Source organism: Canis aureus, chromosome 9 (genome assembly GCF_053574225.1).
Source record: "Canis aureus isolate CA01 chromosome 9, VMU_Caureus_v.1.0, whole genome shotgun sequence".
NCBI lineage: Eukaryota > Metazoa > Chordata > Mammalia > Carnivora > Canidae > Canis > Canis aureus.
The window spans coordinates 63,403,145-63,423,230 of record NC_135619.1 but is presented as its reverse complement, the minus strand read 5'-3'; the positions used below and the strand labels follow the sequence as shown (position 1 = coordinate 63,423,230).

Below are 20,086 nucleotides of genomic sequence, written 5' to 3'. Positions count from 1 at the left end.
TTTTAAATTGCTGTTCTTTATTAGAGGAAAAACAATTTCCTAAAATAATGGTATATACGCTTTATTTCTGACTGACTTTTAAGAGGAATTTTATATAGTAAACATTTCCATTTCAATCAAGACATAGCCTTTCCTTCACAAGTTTTCTCTATTTCCTAGAATGTTGTTATAATACATCTAACATGACTTCAAAACATGAAATCATTTTAAGTACATACCTTTGCCAATTTAGGTTTCTGAGCATATTTTGTTAAATTTAGTCTAGATAAATTTATAAAAGGTCCATCCGGACTTGTAAGCATGGAAGCCTATGGGAGAAAAACACAGAACAAGAAATCGAAATCTGAAACTTCCTCTTGAAACATAAATTGAGTTAAATGAGCATAAAAATTACAAAGAAAACATAAGTAAAAAGAATCACCTGTAAAAAATCTTCCATATAACTTTCCACTATAACAAACAGCAAAAAAATGATATCACGTAAAGCTACTTTGCTAATACAAAACTATGGGAAGGCTGACAGAACTCACCGTTCCCAGCCTGACAAATCTTCCAGATGAGCTGGTGATAGGGCGAGCTGTGTAGGCAGTTCTGGGTGTTCTAATAGCCTGTTCCATAGTGCCAGGCCTTCCACTCTGTGTGCCAGGTCTAAGGAAACCTGTAATGGGTCTTCCAGCTTGAGTGATTGGCCTGTGGAAGGTGTACATTGTGATAATACAAAAAAAAAGATCAATAAAGGAAGATTCTCATACAGTCTGGTCAATATTTAATGACAAAAAGTAGGAAACAGATGTAAATACCTGATAGCTGGACTAGGCCCTCCTGTCTGATTAGTTCCAGGGAGTTTCAAAGATGTTCCAGGGCCTATGAGATGAGATGGCAAATTCAATTAATATGAGTTATTAATCTTTAAAAACTGTCAGCTAATGTAATTTTTAGGAATGTGCTGGCCTAGTGAAAAGAACATCAATAACAGGAATTGTATTTTATGGAAATGTGTTTGAGACGGATATTTATTGAATATCTATCATGTTATCTGATGTAATCACATGTAATCTTCAAACAAAGTCTATAAGGTAGTAGTATTCACCCATTTAGCAAAGGCCTAAAGGGTTAGGTAAAGATGTCAACCTGTTAGTAGAGCTGAAGTTCAAACTCAAGGCTAGAAAGCTCCAAAGCACCAAAAAACAGTTCTATACTCATAGTTTATTCCTGCTACAATATCTAGAATTTAGATATTTTAACTCCAAAAGAGCAAAATGATGGGGAAAAAAGACATTTTTAACATGAACCATATTTATTTTTTTTCCTCAATTTCCATTTGAAGCTCTAAAAGTTATCTTTCAAAACATGTAAGTGACTGATAGCTGTTGTAACTATCAAATACAGCAAGACCACTGTATGTCATGATCATCACGAAATACCATTTGTGCCAGCACATCCAGAGGCCAGGGACCGGGCCTCTATGGCAATCCCGACAGGCCTTCACAGGCCGGCATATCACTCCATCACCTCACATCACACATTAGAGCAAATCACCTTCAATTAGTACAGTAAAGTGATGTTTTCCAATGATCATTTCTTTAAAAAATCCTTTTAGAACACTTCTGTTTTTTGGATGCTTCCTGTGTTTTGACTCTCAGATAAACAATCTTCTGATATGTTTAGATAAGTAGTTCAGCTAGAATGCATTTTAAATATAAAACATTTTCAAATGTATAATATAGATTTTATTGATATTGCTTTTATACAACAATCTCACATCTTAAGTTTAAGATAATATAATTGAATTGGGGAAGGAAAGTCTTTGTACTATATGGCAGGATAGAGACCATATACTCAATACAACATTTTTTCATGTATATAATGTCTTATGTTTATTTTATATACAAATAGTATTCTTCCTTCTAGTGGCATTTCATTGACTTAATGGAAAAGCCAGTACTTACGTGGAACTTGAGCAATAGCATTTTCATCCAGCATCATTTCTGCAATTCCTTCCTGATTTACATCAGTTTCATCTACGTATACCATTTCAGTTAGTGCTCGTGCCTTTAAAATCCAAGCTGCCTAGAAGCATGGATAAAATAAAGCACATATTACGGAATATTAGAAGTACTGCCTATGGAAGGTTTATTATTGTCTAACTTTTTATTAGGCATGTTTATATTTAGTGCATTATTCTAATGTAAAGTGCTATGTCAAGAAACTAATACAAGAAGGCATGGTCATTACTAATCAAGGAACACCCATTTGATCAATTACTAGTAAATAAAAGTGTAGTAATCACCTGGCAGGCTTCTAACATGCCTTTTTATAAGTAAAAGAAGATCTCTAGAGAAAATTTCACTGGAATAATAATTGGAAACAATAAAGCTATGGCCACCATGCTCTTTCTGCCTTCCTCCTTCAGGACCAGAAGCCCATCATGAAGACTTCCCTGATGGTTTACCTCTAAACATACTTCCCTCTTGTCTTTCTCACACAGTATTCTCTTTACACTTCTATTCTATGTACTCACCATATCCAAGAAACTCTGTAAGTATTGGGCATAGGTTAGCCCTCCCTTCCCCAGAACACAGGCCTTTTTACCTTGTTCAGTTCTGAATTTTCCATAACACCTATGGCTTTGGCACACGTTAGGTATTCCAAAAATGTTGAATTGAACTAAGATCAGTTTCTCCCAATTCCCAATAACTAATCAACACAATCTTGGTTGCTCTGTGATCTAGCCAGTAGAGAACCTGCTAGAAAGTGGGGGGGGGGGGGGGGGGGGGGATGGAAGAGGTAATTAAGGAATCCAGAAAATATCAGCTTTGCTTTACCTTGAGAAATTAGACATCAAGGTGAGCACAGTTAAAAATCTTGTTAAACATTCAAAATGGCTTTATCAGAAATGTTTACATTTCTGCTTCACTACAGAATAGAAACAGAGAACAATAAAGCTTGGTGTCCTGTGGAGGATTTGGGGAGAAGGCAACTCTTGAGCAGCAGCATAGAACTGACTTTGTTCCTCACAGAACAGAGGAAGTAGCAGCTAGGGAAACCTGTTGGGGGCTGGGGGGTGCAGGTAGGGCTCACCATACTAGGGATCTGGCTGTGAAGCAGGCTGAAGGAAGGCAAAGGGACTGAGAAAGGAACAGATGAGAGCTACAGAGGTCCAAAAAGTCCTCACGTAAAGACCCCGAGATGCATTCACTCAGTCAGTCATATCTATTGAGCACCTCCTAGTTACATGGCACTGGGCTAGGTTCTGAAAAGGAAACATGAGAAGATTAAAACTTGGATCCTAATTTCCCTGAACACATCACTTATTGAATTAAATGACAAGGCAAAGTAGTGCATGATAGGTGACCGGTGAGTGGTACAGAAAATAATTTTATAGGAATTAAAACTATCCTTTCATGGGCTAAAATACTGGAGTGCATATATAAGACAAAAAATTAAAGGCAAAAAGAAAAATATTTGTGCTTTCACTTTTATGGGAAATAAAGAAGGCTGCCTTCATAGCATACTTAGGTTCCCAAAATGAAATTATATTTGGTTAGATGACTGGGGTTTTTAGCTTTTGTTTTCCGGGTAAGAATTACCAGATTCTCATCAGATAACATAATAAAATGTTTCAACTGTGTGGATTTAACACAACTGAATGAGCAGAACACAGAATCAAAGAATTAATTTGTTTAAAAAAAATCAATTCCAATTGGAACTGCATCTAACTGTGGGAGCCACTAAAGTGTGGAAACAATTGGAGGTTTTCAATCATCAAAGATCAGGAAGGCTGGCAGATCTATACAAGTATGCTAAAGGGCCAGGGAAGTCATCCCTGGCTTGAACTAATGGTTTAATGTAACTTCAAAGATGGAGATAAGTAATCCCGATTTATCTTGAGTCCCCACAGCTCTTACTGCCCTTCAAGGATCTGATGGCTTTCATTTCTCGAAAGGGTGTTCCTTGTTCAGCAGTCTGGTGGACAGGAGAGACTGCAGTAATTTCTTTGAAACAGTAAAGCAGGATATGGGCTCTGCGGGGTCACTCCCATATTACCAGAGAGCACCTACTACATGTAGGTCCTGGGAATAGAGATGAGCAAGCCACAGCTCTTCTAGCTCACACAAATTTCAGTGTTGTTAGGAAAAGCACAAAAATAAAAGCCTGGAGCATGCTATGGGAAGACAGGGCACCCAGCTGTCTGGAGGTGAAGGAAGGGTAGAAGTGGCCAAGACTAGAAAGTGTGTGGTAGGCAAAGCAAATGAGAGGAGGGCAGGCTAGCTTGAAGGCTCATGGCATGTTTGGCAAATCCATAACAGTTGAGTATGGTTGAATTGAGTTCAGCTGAGGCATCAGTCAGAGAAGAATGCTGGAGAAAAACCAAAGAGCTGGGACCCCTGGGGGGTTCAGTCGGTTAGGTGTCTGCCTTTGGCTCAGGTCATGATCCTGGAGTCTGGGGACAGAGCCCTGCATCAGGGTCCCTGCTTGGCAGGGAAGCCTGCTTCTCCCTCTGTTCCTCACCTGCTCGTGCTCACTCTCTCTCAAATAAATAAATAAAATCTTAAGAAAAAAGCAGAGGGTATTATGCTGAGTGAAGTAAGTCAGTCGGAGAAGGACAAACATTATATGTTCTCATTCATTTGGGGAATATAAATAATAGTGAAAGGGAAAATAAGGGAAGGGAGAAGAAATGTGTGGGAAATATCAGAAAGGGAGACAGAACATAAAGACTGCTAACTCTGGGAAACGAACTAGGGGTGGTAGAAGGGAAGGAGGGCGGGGGGTGGGAGTGAATGGGTGACGGGCACTGGGTGTTATTCTGTATGTTAGTAAATTGAACACCAATAAAAAAAAAAAAAAAAAAAAAAGGAAAAAAAAAAAAAAAAAAAAAAAAAGAAAAAAGCAAAGGACTGATGAAGGACCCTCTTTGCCAGAGTGAAGTGTATGGTCTTTCACCCTGATGAGGAGGAGCTAACGAAGCTTCAAAACTATGACTAGTCCTAGTTAAATCGACTTTCTAAAAGCCAAGTTTTTACTATTACATTTATATAGTTGGGCATTAATTATCCCTGCACATGTCTTTTTAACAATTTGCATGTACCTACTGTTATAGTCCGCTCCATCATGCTTCCTGACATCCATCTGCCAACTAACCTCTCAAATATTAAGAACGTGCAACTGTAATAGTAGGCTAAACAAAAGTAAATCCGCTGTTCCCTCCCCATCAAATGAATAAATGCTTCACAGTGTTTTAAAAATGTTATTCCATAAGAATTCACTTTTTCAAAATGGTAAATAGGTCTATATTTATTTCCATTTCTAGAATCTAAGTCTTCAGAAGTAGAAATAATGGTGGGAAGATGAAATCTACTCAAACCATTATTTAATTTTAAATTTCATCAGTATTTGAGAATATTAATCTTCCTGATTTACCTTCGGTCCTAACAAAAATGACCTTGAAAATCACATATCACTGCTTGATTAAACATCAGATTGTATTCAAAGAACTGCTCTTGGCAATGTGAACAATTCTTAGGATTTTAATGAAAACAGCAGATGGGGCTTTGGCTTTTTAAAAAAATTAAAAATTTTATTTTGGAAACAAGCCAAGTATGTTTTACAGCCCTAAAATCCTGTTTAAATTAAAAAAAAAAAAAAAAAAGGTTCAAAACTAATCAGTGATTAAAGTAAAATGCACAGTGGATGAGGCCAAACTGCCCCCTAAATCTGAATAAAAATAAAAATATAAATTGGTGTAATCAGATATCTTTAAGTTGTTACTAAATGACATGGTCATGCAGTAAATACATTTGAACATCTATCCATTGGAAGTACTGTGAAATCAACAAAAATCATAGAAGTGTAGGAACTTTTCTAAAGGGAAACAAACCCATAGATTCTCTCAATCTAAGTCATCATCATGTCAAGTATTTCCTTCTTTATCTTTGAGACATAATCCTATCTCATTCACCTACTAAGGCAGTCTAAAAGACATTATTCTTGAGGCAATAATATCAAGAAAATAACACTTTCCTTGTACTACTACCTTCTGTGAGGTTGATCCAATTTTAGTTATGAAAATAAACATACAGAAAGGTAAAAACTCTAGTGACTGAGCAAAACATGTTTAAATTGTCCTATTCATTTGAGGCCAATGGTTTAAGACATAAAAGAAACAATTTTGCTAGGTTATTATTAGAATAAGGCCACCAAAGAACAGTGTGTCATTTGACACTGCCTGCTGTACAAAAATGAAAAGTTAGGAACAAAATATTGAATTGTTATTGTAAAGCCTCATTTATTTTGAAGTTGTAAAAATGTGCAAAAGAGGAAGGAAAAATGTCTGAATAATGAGCTCAAAAGAATCCTGTCAGACTTGTTCCTTTTTATTCTTTTAGATCACTATCCAGTGGATAATTCAGTCTACAGTAACAGAACAGGAAAGTAATACTAAATACAGGTCCTTCATTAAGTCCCGGAGCTGGCTGGAAACTTTCAAATGCCATTTACAATGTTTAAAGCCTATCAACAATGCAAATTATTGGGATCCCTGGGTGGCACAGCGGTTTGGCGCCTGCCTTTGGCCCAGGGCACGATCCCGGAGATCCGGGATCGAATCCCACGTCAGGCTCCCGGTGCATGGAGCCTGCTTCTCCCTCTGCCTGTGTCTCTGCCTCTCTCTCTCTCACTGTGTGCCTATCATGAATAAATAAAAATTAAAAAAAAAAATGCAAATTATTGGTGTTTTAATTTTAACAAAATCTTCCAAAATTAGTGAAAACAAAAAGCACATTACTTAACTCTATTTATAATTTAGGTCCTTCTCAAACAAACTGTACATATATTATACAAAAAAGTTTTGTACCATCTCTCAATATGGAAATCATGATTATGAACCCTGCAGACAGGTTTCTTTAAAATCCTTCTAAAGAAGAGTGCTACATTTTAAACTATTTCCAGTGCTTGTTTAATACCACGCAGACCTCTATCAGAGTACTTTGTATCTTGCTTTCTTCTAAAAAGGTTGGATGATTACTCATATGAACCACATATGAGGTTCCAATTATTTACCTAAAAACCACTGTTAGAATTCTCTCTTATGTGGCAGGGCAAACACCTAGCAGTATTTAAGCTCTCTGATTTATAGCATTTTCATCCCTTGTCCTTATTCTCAGACTTACTGGAAACCCTCTTGGGTTAAAAGCTTCACTGGCTGGTGTGTCCCCCCAACCACACCTCCTCTCCTTGGGCTCCTTCCAGAGTCAGTGTGTCTTATCCAGTTAGCAGTCTCTCTGGCTGCCTCCCATCTCTAGCCACGATGATTTGTTGGTTGTGGCTATCTGGTCAAAGTCCCTTCCTTTCTTCCTCGCGATGGCAGGTACCACCCTCTCTCACCAAGCCCTTTCTGAGCAGAGTCGGCCTACTCTTTACTCAACACATACTGTTCTACCCATCACAGTCTTTTTGGACACTTGGGGCTCTGCTGACTTCTCAACTCCCTTTCTACACTCCTGGTCCCTTGCCTCCTTCTCTTTTTCTCTCATCCTCTGGTCAATATCGGTCATCTCTATTTAAGTTCCAAGTCTTAAGACTACAAAGACATGGGATGCCTGTCTTTGTAGTCTCAGTGGTTGAGCGTCTGCCTTTGGCTCAGGGCATGATCCTGCAGTCCTGGGATCGAGTCCCACGTCAGGCTCCCTGCATGGAGACTGCTTCTCCCTCTCCCTATGTCTTTGCCCCTCTCCCTCTCTCTCTCTCTCTCTCTCTGCCTTTCATGAATAAATAAAACCTTTTTTAAAAAAGACTACAAAGACATAAACATAGCCATAAAAATATTAGAAATATAATACTTTAGGTAAAAAGGTACAGAATGTGGGAGAGATGGCTAATTATCTAACAGCATTAACAGATATGCAGCAAGTTTTCTAATCTAGGAACAAGTAAGCAATTGGCATTATATATAGTATTCTCTAAACTAAAGGTTGCAGCTAAACCTTTACCTGAGACACTGGAAATTCAGGATCTGGTTCCTGGAAAGCATTAAGAAGGTAGTAAACATTTTTAAGAAATACAGTTTCTAAAATAAAGTCTTAGTGACTAATTAGGTATTTGTAAGTGGATTCAAACTCATTCAATAAAAATCCAAATATTAACTTTAATCTTTCTCCACAAGTGCTCTCAAGAGTTCTGCATATACTAATACTAATATTGGTATTAGTGTAAAACTCACATAGGCTGAAGAGGGCTGAATTTTCTACGAGCAGAAAATTCTAATTACTCTAACCTCATTTAAACCACAGAAAAGTTATCTTAACTACTTGTTTAATGAAGACACAAAATTCCAGGAGTTACAAATAATTTTACAACTATACTAAGGAAACATTGCTTTGTATTCAAAAATAAGTTCATGGTGGTTAAAATATTCAGACTTTAATCGCTTGGGAAGGAGGAATAAAATCCACAGGCTATAAACCCTCCTACTCCACATAAATATAACAGGATTAGTAGCTGAAGATAAAAAATTAATTCTGACTGTAATATACTCTGAGAAATGTTTATAAATATGCTATGTCATATACATTAGTGTCAAGTGCTAATAAACTCAGGGTTTTTTCTGTCCAAATTAAATAGAAATCCATTGGGGAAAAAAAATCAGACTTATAACAAATTTATTTACAAAACATCTACACTTCTATATCTACAGTTAGCAACCTGTGTTGAACATTTAATCGGCAGCATGTTTTATTAGGAAGCTACTAAGAAACAAAAAAGGGAAAGGAAAAAGAAAAAAAAAAAAAGATCCTTCCTTGCTTGCTTTCTACAGCTCTAAAATCCAAGGAGAATACTCTAAATGTTTTAAAAAAAAAAAAAAAAAAAACTATATTATGTGTGCGAGCAATGTGTGAGCCATCTGGTCACCACGCAAGGATAAGCAATTTCTGTAGCATGACACATAGTAGGAACATGAGTGGCAGAGTAAGCTAGGCTAGAAAAGTGAAGGCCCAAGGGGGTGGGATTTAGAGAATATTTGGCAAGCAGCTGAACCAAACACAGAACAGTAACTAAGAATAGAGGGCAACCGGAGGTTTTCAATGCCAATGGGCATACTTAGACATATTGATACAGGCAATGAGATGACAGAAGAAATAATCCTTTCTGGTCTTTCTTCTATTCATCTGTATACATATCTGTATGACCCATTATCTCATTTGAGTCTCGTAACAACCACCAGAGGGAGGCAGGTCAGTGTTTGTATCCATTTGACAGATAAACCAGTTCAGAGGTCATGTAATTTGCTCAAGGTCACACAGAGAAGCCAGAGCTCAGAGCTCTTTCTTGCCAGTGCACCTTGGAGATTAAAAAAAAAAAATGAGTTGGAAATAATAAGACAGAATTGAAGCATAAAGTGTAAGAGAAGTACAAGGTAAAGTGCATACAGAAAGGGAAGAAAACATTTACCAGAGGTGACTGCAGACAATACCTGAAAAGGAAAACAAGACAGGTATAAGAGCCAGAAGCCTCTGATAGTAAGTAAAAGCTGGACGGCTGTTATCCTCCCAAGGGCAGGAAGATGCTTCCAGTGGCCCCAACTCAAACCACCAGCTCAATCTTGGTGTTCTGTTCAGTGATAAAGGTCCTGGTACCCCATATGGATCTTCCGCCCCACAGGAACACATCTGTGATTTTTTTTTAAATTTTATTTATTTATTATAGTCACATAGAGAGAGAGAGAGAGGCAGAGACATAGGCAGAGGGAGAAGCAGGCGATCCCAACACATCTGTGATTGACCACGCCGGTAAAGAGCATGTGGGGAAATGACGCGCAATGAGAAGGTCAGAGAAGGCAATGAGAGGCCTAGAGGATGAAAGGTGGAGAGACAGGTGAGGTTGCTTAGATGGAAGGAGAAAGGCAAAACCAGGGGTGAGGCAGAGAACTTGTTAGTTGTGCAGAATATCCCTGACACCCTTGGCACCTCAATGGGTCTGAAAACATTCTAAGAGAAAGGGACAGAATTATATAAATTGCAATACAACATATCAAATGGTATCTTCAAATTAAGGGCCAGTGATAGGTGACTTAAAGGGAGAGGAGAAAAATGGAATTCCTGGGAGATAAGAACAGACTCAGAGGAAAGGGAAGATTATTCTGGAAATTACTGAGTACCAGGGATTGGTGAAATATATTCAGCATCCCTTCATCAGCAATTTTACTAAACACCTTATTCACAGGTGCTTTCCAGATTATCAACAATCCTTTCAGAAAAGTATCAATGACAGTATCCTACATGCAAATATCTCCAGCTCTGTAGAGACAATAGCAGCTAACATTTGTGATCACTTAGCATATATTAATGAACTTAGCACTCATGACAACCCTTTGACGTAGGCATATTATCATCTCCATTTTACAGATGAGAAAACTCTGAGATCAAGGTGGCCAGGCAGTACTTGAATCTCGGCACTCTGGGCCAAGAGCTGCATTTTGCTGAGTATGTGAGATCACAACCAGTCATGGAAGCAGACTGCTATACAGTGTGGGAGACCAAGGCCCGTATGGTTGGTCTGGAGATCGATCGATCAGGACTAAGAAGAAGAGTCAGGATGTTTTAATTTAGAGATAGGTAAAATCTTTTTTTTTTTTTTTTTTTTTAATCACTGAGACTTTCACCTTGGAGTTTCTCCATTATAGTCTGTTATCTAAATTAATCCACCCAAATAGGGAACCATAAATTAGTTTCATTTGGTCTAGCAGATTATTTCCATGGGCATCAACACAGCTGAGCAGAAAGCACCAAGCCTAACGGCACCTAGTGGCTCAGTCAGTTAAGTGTCCAACTCTTGATTTTGGCTCAAGTCATGATCCCAGGGTTGTGAGATCAAGCCTCGCACCAGACTCCACACTAGGCGTGGAACCTGTGTAAGATTCTCTCTCCCTCGGTGCCCCCTTACCCTGCTCTCTCTCTCTCTCTCTCTTTCCCTCCCTTAAATTTTTTTTTTTTTTTTAAAGGAAGCACCAGGCCTACCCCTAGAGTCAGAAGAACTGGGCTTGATCCTCAGGGAGCCACTTAGCTGTATGACCTTGAACAAATCACACAACCTCTACAACCTAGTCCTCCTCTCAAATTGGACGAATAGTGTTTATAGGATAGTCTTAAAAATAAAGCCTTACATTTTTAAGAATATTTCATAATTTTCAGAATCCTTTCACATAATGCTATCACAGTTAATGAAGTGTAAAGTGCTATCACTTTCAATAAGAAGTATTAGTCACATAGAATTTCTTTGTGACTAATTTCTTTGTGTAAAAACAATTATATAATGAACAGCAAAGCACCAAAGTCCCCTTACTTCCCTTTTCAGAACCCAGAACTAACTCCCAGTCATGGCACATCAAATTAAGACTTCCCTTTGATTCTCTTTCAAAGTCAGTGAGTGAGAGGACAAGGAGTACAGTGACACTGCCTAAAACCAGAAAATACTCATTAGCATCAGCTTCAATTCACATCAGTTTGCTTCCTTCCTTCCTCTCCAGGGTAAGGCTTTCTCTCTTAGGTTGTTGCTATTACTTAAGGGAATCATATCTCTAGATAATTCTGAATGTGACTTCTTAATTGCCACCAATACTTACTCTGGCTAATGAGTCTGACCTGACTCTGCTCTGAAACTTATTCAAAAGTTAGCAGTAACAAGAAGGGCAAAAAAGATAAGAGAACAGAGAAATGGATGCATGTTAGAAGGTTTAGGAAGATCTAGAGACCAAGTAGCCAAGTAGGAATGTAATCCGTATAATTCAGTAGGAATACAAATTCATAAAATGAAATGCTCCACAGAGTATAGAATCAAAAGATTAATTTTGGCTGCATCTCCATGGCCCCAACGAGGAAGTACATTAGATAATCATACAGAAAGATGGTTTTGCTTTTGTTTTTATTTTTTTGCTGGGAGCACCAGATCGTCTCAATCAACTACTAAGATGTAGCTCACTGAGGACCCCCGGTTCCATGTCTTTCCTCTAAGCCAGTGGCTTTCAGACTTTTCTCCATCTTCAAACCGTTTACAGTAATAATCCTCTCTTCTCTGGAACATCTCTCATTATAAGCAGAGATTGGGGAGAATATGAATTCCCCTTATGGGGAATCCCAACACTCCCACTCCCAGAATCACTGATTTTAATACTTTGAAAATCTATCAGAAATCTACCCTGCAATAAAAGCATATTTTTAAAAACCTCACTGCCTGAAAAACCTGCATGTTTTACGGACTGTTTTTAATTATCATGGAGCTAAAAAATTGGGGCTGGTTTTAAAGCCAAGCAACTGACATATGGAACGCAAAGAAGAGTAATCAGATTAAGCAACTAATCAGGATGATGGACATGAGCTGTAAAAGCAAGCATTCCCTCTAGGTCACATTGCTGTGTGGAAGGAAGACTGTTTTTGCATTTCTCCCTTTTATGTCTTACAACTCACAACCACTTTTTCAATCACAACTTAAAGAACACTTTGAAAAAAGACAATGCCTCTCTACAAATTTCTTGTTCTTACTGTATTTTATCAAACAGGGAAGCTACAATAAATTAACCAGTTATCCTCCTTTCTTTCTTCTCAAGAGATCAGAACCTTAATGTCATGCTTACAGACCCTGCCCTCTTATTTCTCGATATTCTGCATCTGGGAAAAACAGTTCACAATCTGTCTTCTTCAAGAACCTTTCCCCATTCCCAAATACCATGTTATTACAGTCAAGCTACCCTTCAGTCCTTTTGTGTCCAAATAAAAATGCATTACTCTAAGTATACCTCCCTAACCTACCTAACTACCCTGACTTTGGCAAGAATCAAAATTAAATAAGACCCAGATGTCCCAAAGGAAAGTACAAAGCACAACTTAAATAGTTTTGATGATAGTATACCAAAACTGTCTCTTAAAGGAGAAATAAATATAGAAGAAATAGTCTCAGAGGTGGACTCACATCAGCCAAAATGGGTACTCTGAGAAGCTCCCTGGACCAGCTTAAAGAAAGAGTAACAAATAACAAGTCACTTTAGAGAGGTTCTCCTCACCTGGAACAAAAATAAGAAAAACCCAAAGTGAAAAATAACATCTAAAACAAAAGCTATTTATGTCTTGGGGTGGAGGGGGAGGGGGAAAGCAAAAATGAATCCATTTGGCACACACAAAAAAATATTTCAACTTTCTTGCTCTTCCATGTGTACAGGTACTGCTTCAAAGTCATTCATTTGTCCTAAAATCAGTTTGGTGACACGGGAATGGTAATTCAAAGAGCTGTGGGGGAAAAGTACTCTAAAATGTAGAAGTCTCAAAAAAATAATAGCCCATGAGGTTAAAGGTGCATGTGAAGATAAATCAGCTAACTGCAGAGCTGAGGACCATCTGCTTCTGCTCTGATCACATTTCTGTTAGCTTTTCATAGATTGGTAGTCTCTCCATCATTTAACTTCCTCCACTGAAACAATGAGAGCATCATAAGAAATGCCAATCATGATAACTACTATCAGAAACACTCCCCTGGAGGAATCCAAGAAGAATTTTCTTAACTGATTAAAAAATAGTAAGATGCACACCATGTTAACTTGCTACATTTATTTATTGTAATATGATTGCCATTATGGCGATAGTTAGCACCCCATTACATAATTATTCCTATTTTGTGGTGAGAATACTAAAAACAGAAACAAAAACAAAACAAAAAAACTGACCTTCAAATCAAGAAATGAGTTAAGAATATCCATAATGCAATTATATTTATTTAAAAAGGTAAATATATGTTTAGGAACCTATGGGGAATTTTTGCATCCATGTTCATCAGGGATATTGGTCTGTAATTCTCCTTTTTGGTGGGGTCTTTGTCTGGCTTTGGAATTAAGGTGATGCTGGCTTCATAGAACGAATTTGGAAGTACTCCATCTCTTTCTATCTTTCCAAACAGCTTTAGGAGAATAGGTATGATTTCTTCTTTAAACGTTTGATAAAATTCCCCTGGGAAGCCATCTGGCCCTGGACTCTTGTGTCTTGGGAGGTTTTTGATGACTGCTTCAATTTCCTCCCTGGTTATTGGCCTGTTATCAAGATAAGAAGCTTTTGCACAGCAAAGGATACAGTCAACAAAACTCAAAGACAACCTACAGAATGGGAGAAGATATTTGCAAATGACATATCAGATAAAGGGCTAGTTTCCAAGATCTATAAAGAACTTATTACACTCAACACCAAAGAAACAAACAATCCAATCATGAAATGGGCAAAAGACATGAACAGAAATCTCACAGAGGAAGACATAGACATGGCCAACATGCATATGAGAAAATGTTCTGCATCACTTGCCATCAGGGAAATACAAATCAAAACTACAATGAGATACCACCTGCCATCAGGGAATACAAATCAAAACTACAATGAGATACCACCTCACACCAGTGAGAATGGGGAAAATTAACAACGCAGGAAACAACAAATGTTGGAGAGGATGCGGAGAAAAGGGAACCCTCTTACACTGTTGGTGGGAATGTGAACTGGTGCAGCCACTCTGGAAAACTGTGTGGAGGTTCCTCAAACAGTTAAAAATAGACCTGCCCTACGACCCAGCAATTGCACTGTTGGGGATTTACCCCAAAGATACAAATGCAATGAAACGCCGGGACACCTGCACCCCGATGTTTATAGCAGCAATGGCCACGATAGCCAAACTGTGGAAGGAGCCTCGGTGTCCAACGAAAGATGAATGGATAAAGAAGATGTGGTTTATGTATACAATGGAATATTACTCAGCTATTAGAAATGACAAATACCCACCATTTGCTTCAACGTGGATGGAACTGGAGGGTATTATGCTGAGTGAAGTAAGTCAGTCGGAGAAGGACAAACATTATATGTTCTCATTCATTTGGGGAATATAAATAATAGTGAAAGGGAATATAAGGGAAGGGAGAAGAAATGTGTGGGAAATATCAGAAAGGGAGACAGAACGTAAAGACTGCTAACTCTGGGAAACGAACTAGGGGTGGTAGAAGGGGAGGAGGGCGGGGAGTGGGAGTGAATGGGTGACGGGCACTGGGTGTTATTCTGTATGTTAGTAAATTGAACACCAATAAAAAATAAATTAAAAAAAATAAATAAAGAAAGAAAGAAAGAAAGAAAAAGGAACCTATGGGGATGGAAAGACAAAGGTTATCAGGCAACCGAGATGGATAAAGAAGATGTGGTATATATGTACGATGGAATATTACACAACCATAAAAAAGAATGAGAGCTTGTCATTGGCAATAACATGGGTGGACCCTAGAAGGTGTTATGCTAAGTGAAATAAGTCAGACAGAAAAAGACAAATACCATATGATTTCATTTAAAACAAAACAAGCAAAAAGCAGAAATAGACTCAAATACAGAGAACAAAATGATGGTTGCCAGAGAGAAGGAGTGCAGGGAGTGGGTAAAATGGGTGACAGGGAGTGTGAGATACAGGCTTCTAGTTACAAAATGAATAAGTCATGGGAATAACAGGTACAAGCACAGGGAATATGGTCAATGATATTGTAATACCATGATACGGTGACAGATGGTAGCTACATTTGGGGTGACCATAGGATAGAACAGAGAAGTTGAATCACTATATACTACACCCGAAACTAATGCAACATTGTGTATCAACCATAGTCAAATTTAAAAAATAAAAATACTTAAAAAATAAGAGCACATAGTAGAAAAGCACAATGTTTAAGGGTTGAGTCAAAAAATAACTAACATAAGTGAATGCTATAAACTTTTCAGCCCTATCCAGCTATCAAAGCCCAGTTTGTTAAGGTAACGTCAAGTTAAATATCTATTCCTGACAAAATACTGCTCATAGTTTGGGCAATATACAGTTCCTACTTAAATAAACGAACTCACCAAAACAAATCAAAAGGATTAGAAAGGAAAAGAAAATCGTGAATTTCTTCTAGATCGGGTACTGATTCTCCCAGGCCTACTCTGATATTTATAGGAGCTGAAGATATCAACCCCTGCTCATAACAAGAAAATACTAACAAAGAACCACATTTTTTTAATGTCTATGGTATTAGACATTAACTATGTATCACATTGTAGACTATTATTTCAAATCTATAACAAAAAGGCTGGGACCTAACAAGACCTAATACCCTAATGATCTTATCCATGTCAAATGGTTAACCAAGGACAAGAGCAATATTTCCCAATATAAATCTCTTTTTCTTCATTATCATTATCAAAATCACAGTTCCACCAAACATACTTTGTAACAAGTCTTTAATCTGTCAAGAGGGCCCATAAGGCCTAATGAGAACTGTACAAGAAACCAAACAAAATAACCCAAGCCCTTACCTTATTTAGCTGCTAATTCAGGAGTTGGAGACAAAGTCCTTAATCTGTTTATTTTACTCTTCCTAGATAAAAAATGGAGCAAGATCTCCTCTACAGCCCTATCTTAACCGCTCATGAAAACACGGCTACTTTGCCCATGCACTTTCCAAAATGGTATCTCTCAAAAAGAAAAAAAAAAAAAATGGTATCTCTCCAAGACAATAAGGGAGATATCTGTCCATTGGCCCCTAAAATAGGCACCAGAGATCACATAAGTTTCAGAATACTGTCTTAATCAAAATTAGGTAGGTTTCCTTCTTTCAGAACTTTCCAGAGCCTTCAATCCCAGTACATAAATATGTCAAAATTCTTTACCATTTAGCTAAAATCTTGAGAAAGGTACAGTAGATAGGAAAATGTACTAGGAAAAGTTGAGAAACACACTGTTTTGAAAAATGTGGCTACATGGGGGCCAGAGAGGCGCACAGTATAAACAAAGCGAATGGGTTTACAACTTTGTAACTTTGGACAAATTACTTCACCTTGTGCCCCTGTGCTCTCAATCTGTAAAATGGGGGAGATAGTACCAACTTCCTAAAATAGCTGAGAATTAAATAAGATGACTTATAAAACCCTCTGAACCAAGCCTGACAGTAAATACCCAATAAATGTTAGCTACTTTTTTTTTATTACCTACTTTGCAAGGTTATTCTAAGCATAGAAATACATGTTAATTGACACAACTTATGCCTGGCAAGGAATAAGCACTCAACAAAAGGCCATTTAATTGAACAAATATAAAATCCCGATCACAGTGCCTAGCGCAAACTAAACCTGAATTCACAGCATAGTACTGTACTGAATGTGCTATGATTGTGTTATTAAGATTATAGGATCTTAACCATTAATAAAAACAGTGCTGCTTTGCCTGTAACAACATTTCCCCCATGAGACTACATATCCCTAGTATAATAACAATGAAGATAGTTGACCCATGACCGACCTCTACGAAAAAAGTCATCAGTGGTCAAATAAGTTTCAGAACTACAGTATTAATCAAAATTAGGCAAACTTAAGTGCCTTTGCTTCAGAACTCAGAGCCTTTACTACAAATCTTGAATCTCTAGGTAGGGAATATACAGTTCCCAAATGCATTGAATGAGGAAACTTCCTTTCACTGAGCAGCTCTTGGGACTATTGCTCTGTGGAACACAGAATGGAAACTACCCTAAATCAATGGAAAAATGGAAACAGTATATAAAGTACTTGCAAACCATTGTGCCTACAATGTCTGGTACATCATAGGGTTTTAACAAACTTCTATTATACAAATGTGAAGGGGTCAATATTTTGTAACGGTTCCCAGACATATTTGATTGTGGAATCTTTTTGTTTGTTTGTTTTTGTGTTTTTGTTTTTGAGCAGCATCTGTGGGATTACTGTGCCAAAAAAAACACATTTAGAAAAATGCTTCTCTGGGCACCTGGGTGGCTCAGTCGGTTAAGCCACTGACTCTTGATTTTGGCTGGGGTCATGGTGAGTGTTCTGGGAGCCAGCTGAGCATCCGGTGCCCCCCTCAGCAGGGCATCTGCTTGAGGATTCTCTCTACCCCTCCCCCCACACCCAAGCTGTCTCTTTCTTTCTCAAAAATAAATAAATCCTGTAAGAAAAAAAAAAAAAAAGCTTCTCTATGGAAACACAGTTCTGTTAACTAACATGAACCAACATACAAGAATCTAGTTTATATTCCCATATAATGTGGACTGTTCTAGGATTGTTCTATCCATCTGAAAGTTAAAATGTTCACCTCAACAGGTTATCCTCCATCTATTTGCTGGGAACTAAGGCAGAGCCTAGTAACAGTGTTCATACATATGCCTCCACTTATGTGACTCCCTCAATTTCCCTTTTTTTTTTCTAACATCTCCAAGGGAACACCACTAGAGGAAAAAGCTGGGAAACCAGCTTTTACTAGAAACACTGACCAACTGCCACAGCTCTGCTCCTATTTCTCCTTCTCCTCTTTGCCTCTTCCATCCAGGAACTACCTGCCACTGGAGTATATGACCATTCTCTATCTGCATTTAGTATCTCACTTCATCTTATTACTGTAGCACAATAAGAGTTTAAGTTCTCTTAAAACCATTGTCATCATCCCCTCTTTGGGGGGAGGGTGTGCTTTTCCCCCATCCCTCGCTCCTAATAGTAAACGTATCTCTTCCCCTCCTAGGCTGTCATTTCTCTACCTTGTATTATTTGCCTCAAATTGCACTCCTACCCCACAATCAAAGCTCTTGGACAACAACCTTCACATGGAGTGGAAAGATCCCAACGTTGAACCACCACCCCCACCCACACCCACCCCAAAATAAGGCAGCTATTTGAACAAGAGGTGAGAAGTTACACATCTGTGTTTACACATCATTGCTTTTAGAGCAATGACGAGATTGCTCTAAAAACAATGAGAGCTGCGTGCTGAGAGCTCACCAGGCAGCGAGCTTCAGAGTCCATCCATATGCAAGTACACATCAATCATCAAAGTTCTGCACCAAAGTTAAAATTCGGGACTTTTTAAGTGTTCCTTTAAGGACCCCGTAAAGGGAAGGAAGCTGCTGGAGCTTGAGGAGGGGGCGGTCCCGGCACAGCCCTGGAGGGTCCCCCCCGGGGTGGGGGGGGAGGGGGACGCACCCACAGGGACGAGCCGGCCACGGGGGCTGGGGGTCTCGCTCCTGATGCGGCGTCGCCTGGGCCTGCCTCCCCGGAGCCACCACCCGGCGGCCTGTGGGCTCCCCCTCCCCGACAGTGCCTCTGCCCTCGCTGGGACCCACAGGCCCGACGGGGCCCGGCCGGTACCTGGTCGTAAGGGGACTTCTCCAGCATCTGCGTGCACAGATCTGCGCAGAGCTGGAACTTCCTGCGCCTAAAATAGCTCCAGGCCAGGAGCAGCGGCTCCATCTCCGAGCCCATGGCGGCCGACGGCGGCCCGCGGAGGACCGAGGGGCGGGGGGGACCGGGGGCAGCCGGGGGCGCGGACCCGGGGCGGGGGGGAGGCCGGAGAGGGCGGGGTCGAGGAGCCGGAGGCGTCCAGCTCTGCCCGGCAACGCGCCGCGGCGGGGGCCTTGCCGAGAGGTGCCCGCATCGCGCCTTAGAACAGGAAAAAAAGAAAACCCCAAGCTGGAGCAGAACTCAGCTGCGAGGCTTGCCAGACCTTGGCTGCAAAACGTGTGTACCTTTAAGGGATCCGTTTTTCATTAATTTCGAGACGAAGGCACCGTACGCTACGGTGGGCTAAATTAGGAGGGAGTGACTTAGACACCTCTGACCGGGGTCCTCCACTCGGGCAAGGGAGGAGCGTTGCCTAGCAGCCGAACGCTCCGCTGTTTTGCTGGTCCCAGGAAGGTCCCGGGAGCTGATCCTTTAAAAAGAGTCACTGTCCTGCTTTTCCCATGCACGCATTCTTTTTTTTTTTTTAATTTTATTTATTTATTTATGATAGTCACAGAGAGAGAGAGAGAGGCAGAGACACAGGCAGAGGGAGAAGCAGGCTCCATGCACCGGGAGCCCGACGTGGGATTCGATCCCGGGTCTCCAGGATCGCGCCCTGGGCCAAAGGCAGGCGCCAAACCGCTGCGCCACCCAGGGATCCTTTTTTTTTTTTTTTTTTTAATTGGAGTTCGATTTGCCAACCTATAGCATAACACCCAGTGCTCATCCCAAGTGCCCCCCTCAGTGCCCATCCCCCGGTCACCCCAACC

General features: G+C 39.5%; 1 protein-coding gene across 5 annotated transcripts in view; it reads right to left on the bottom strand.

Annotated features, from left to right (window-relative positions):
• The window catches only part of TTC8 (tetratricopeptide repeat domain 8), a 54,916-nt gene extending 35,562 nt beyond the window's left edge, over positions 1 to 19,354 (bottom strand). The window contains exons 1-7 of one of the 5 annotated variants that reach the window (XM_077910298.1): positions 19,185 to 19,316; positions 9,451 to 9,472; positions 7,992 to 8,021; positions 1,950 to 2,070; positions 801 to 864; positions 531 to 690; positions 219 to 308 (exon numbers count right to left, since the gene is read on the bottom strand). In XM_077910298.1, the coding sequence (XP_077766424.1) occupies positions 219 to 308; positions 531 to 690; positions 801 to 864; positions 1,950 to 2,034 (399 nt within the window). In that variant the 5' untranslated portion in view covers positions 2,035 to 2,070; positions 7,992 to 8,021; positions 9,451 to 9,472; positions 19,185 to 19,316. Of the gene's footprint in view, positions 1 to 218; positions 309 to 530; positions 691 to 800; positions 865 to 1,949; positions 2,071 to 3,081; positions 3,104 to 7,991; positions 8,022 to 9,450; positions 9,473 to 12,963; positions 13,055 to 19,184 lie in introns of those variants that run through there. The other 4 variants (XM_077910295.1, XM_077910299.1, XM_077910296.1 and 1 more) reach the window with 4 other exon arrangements.
• Between the last annotated feature and the right edge of the window lie 732 nt (positions 19,355 to 20,086).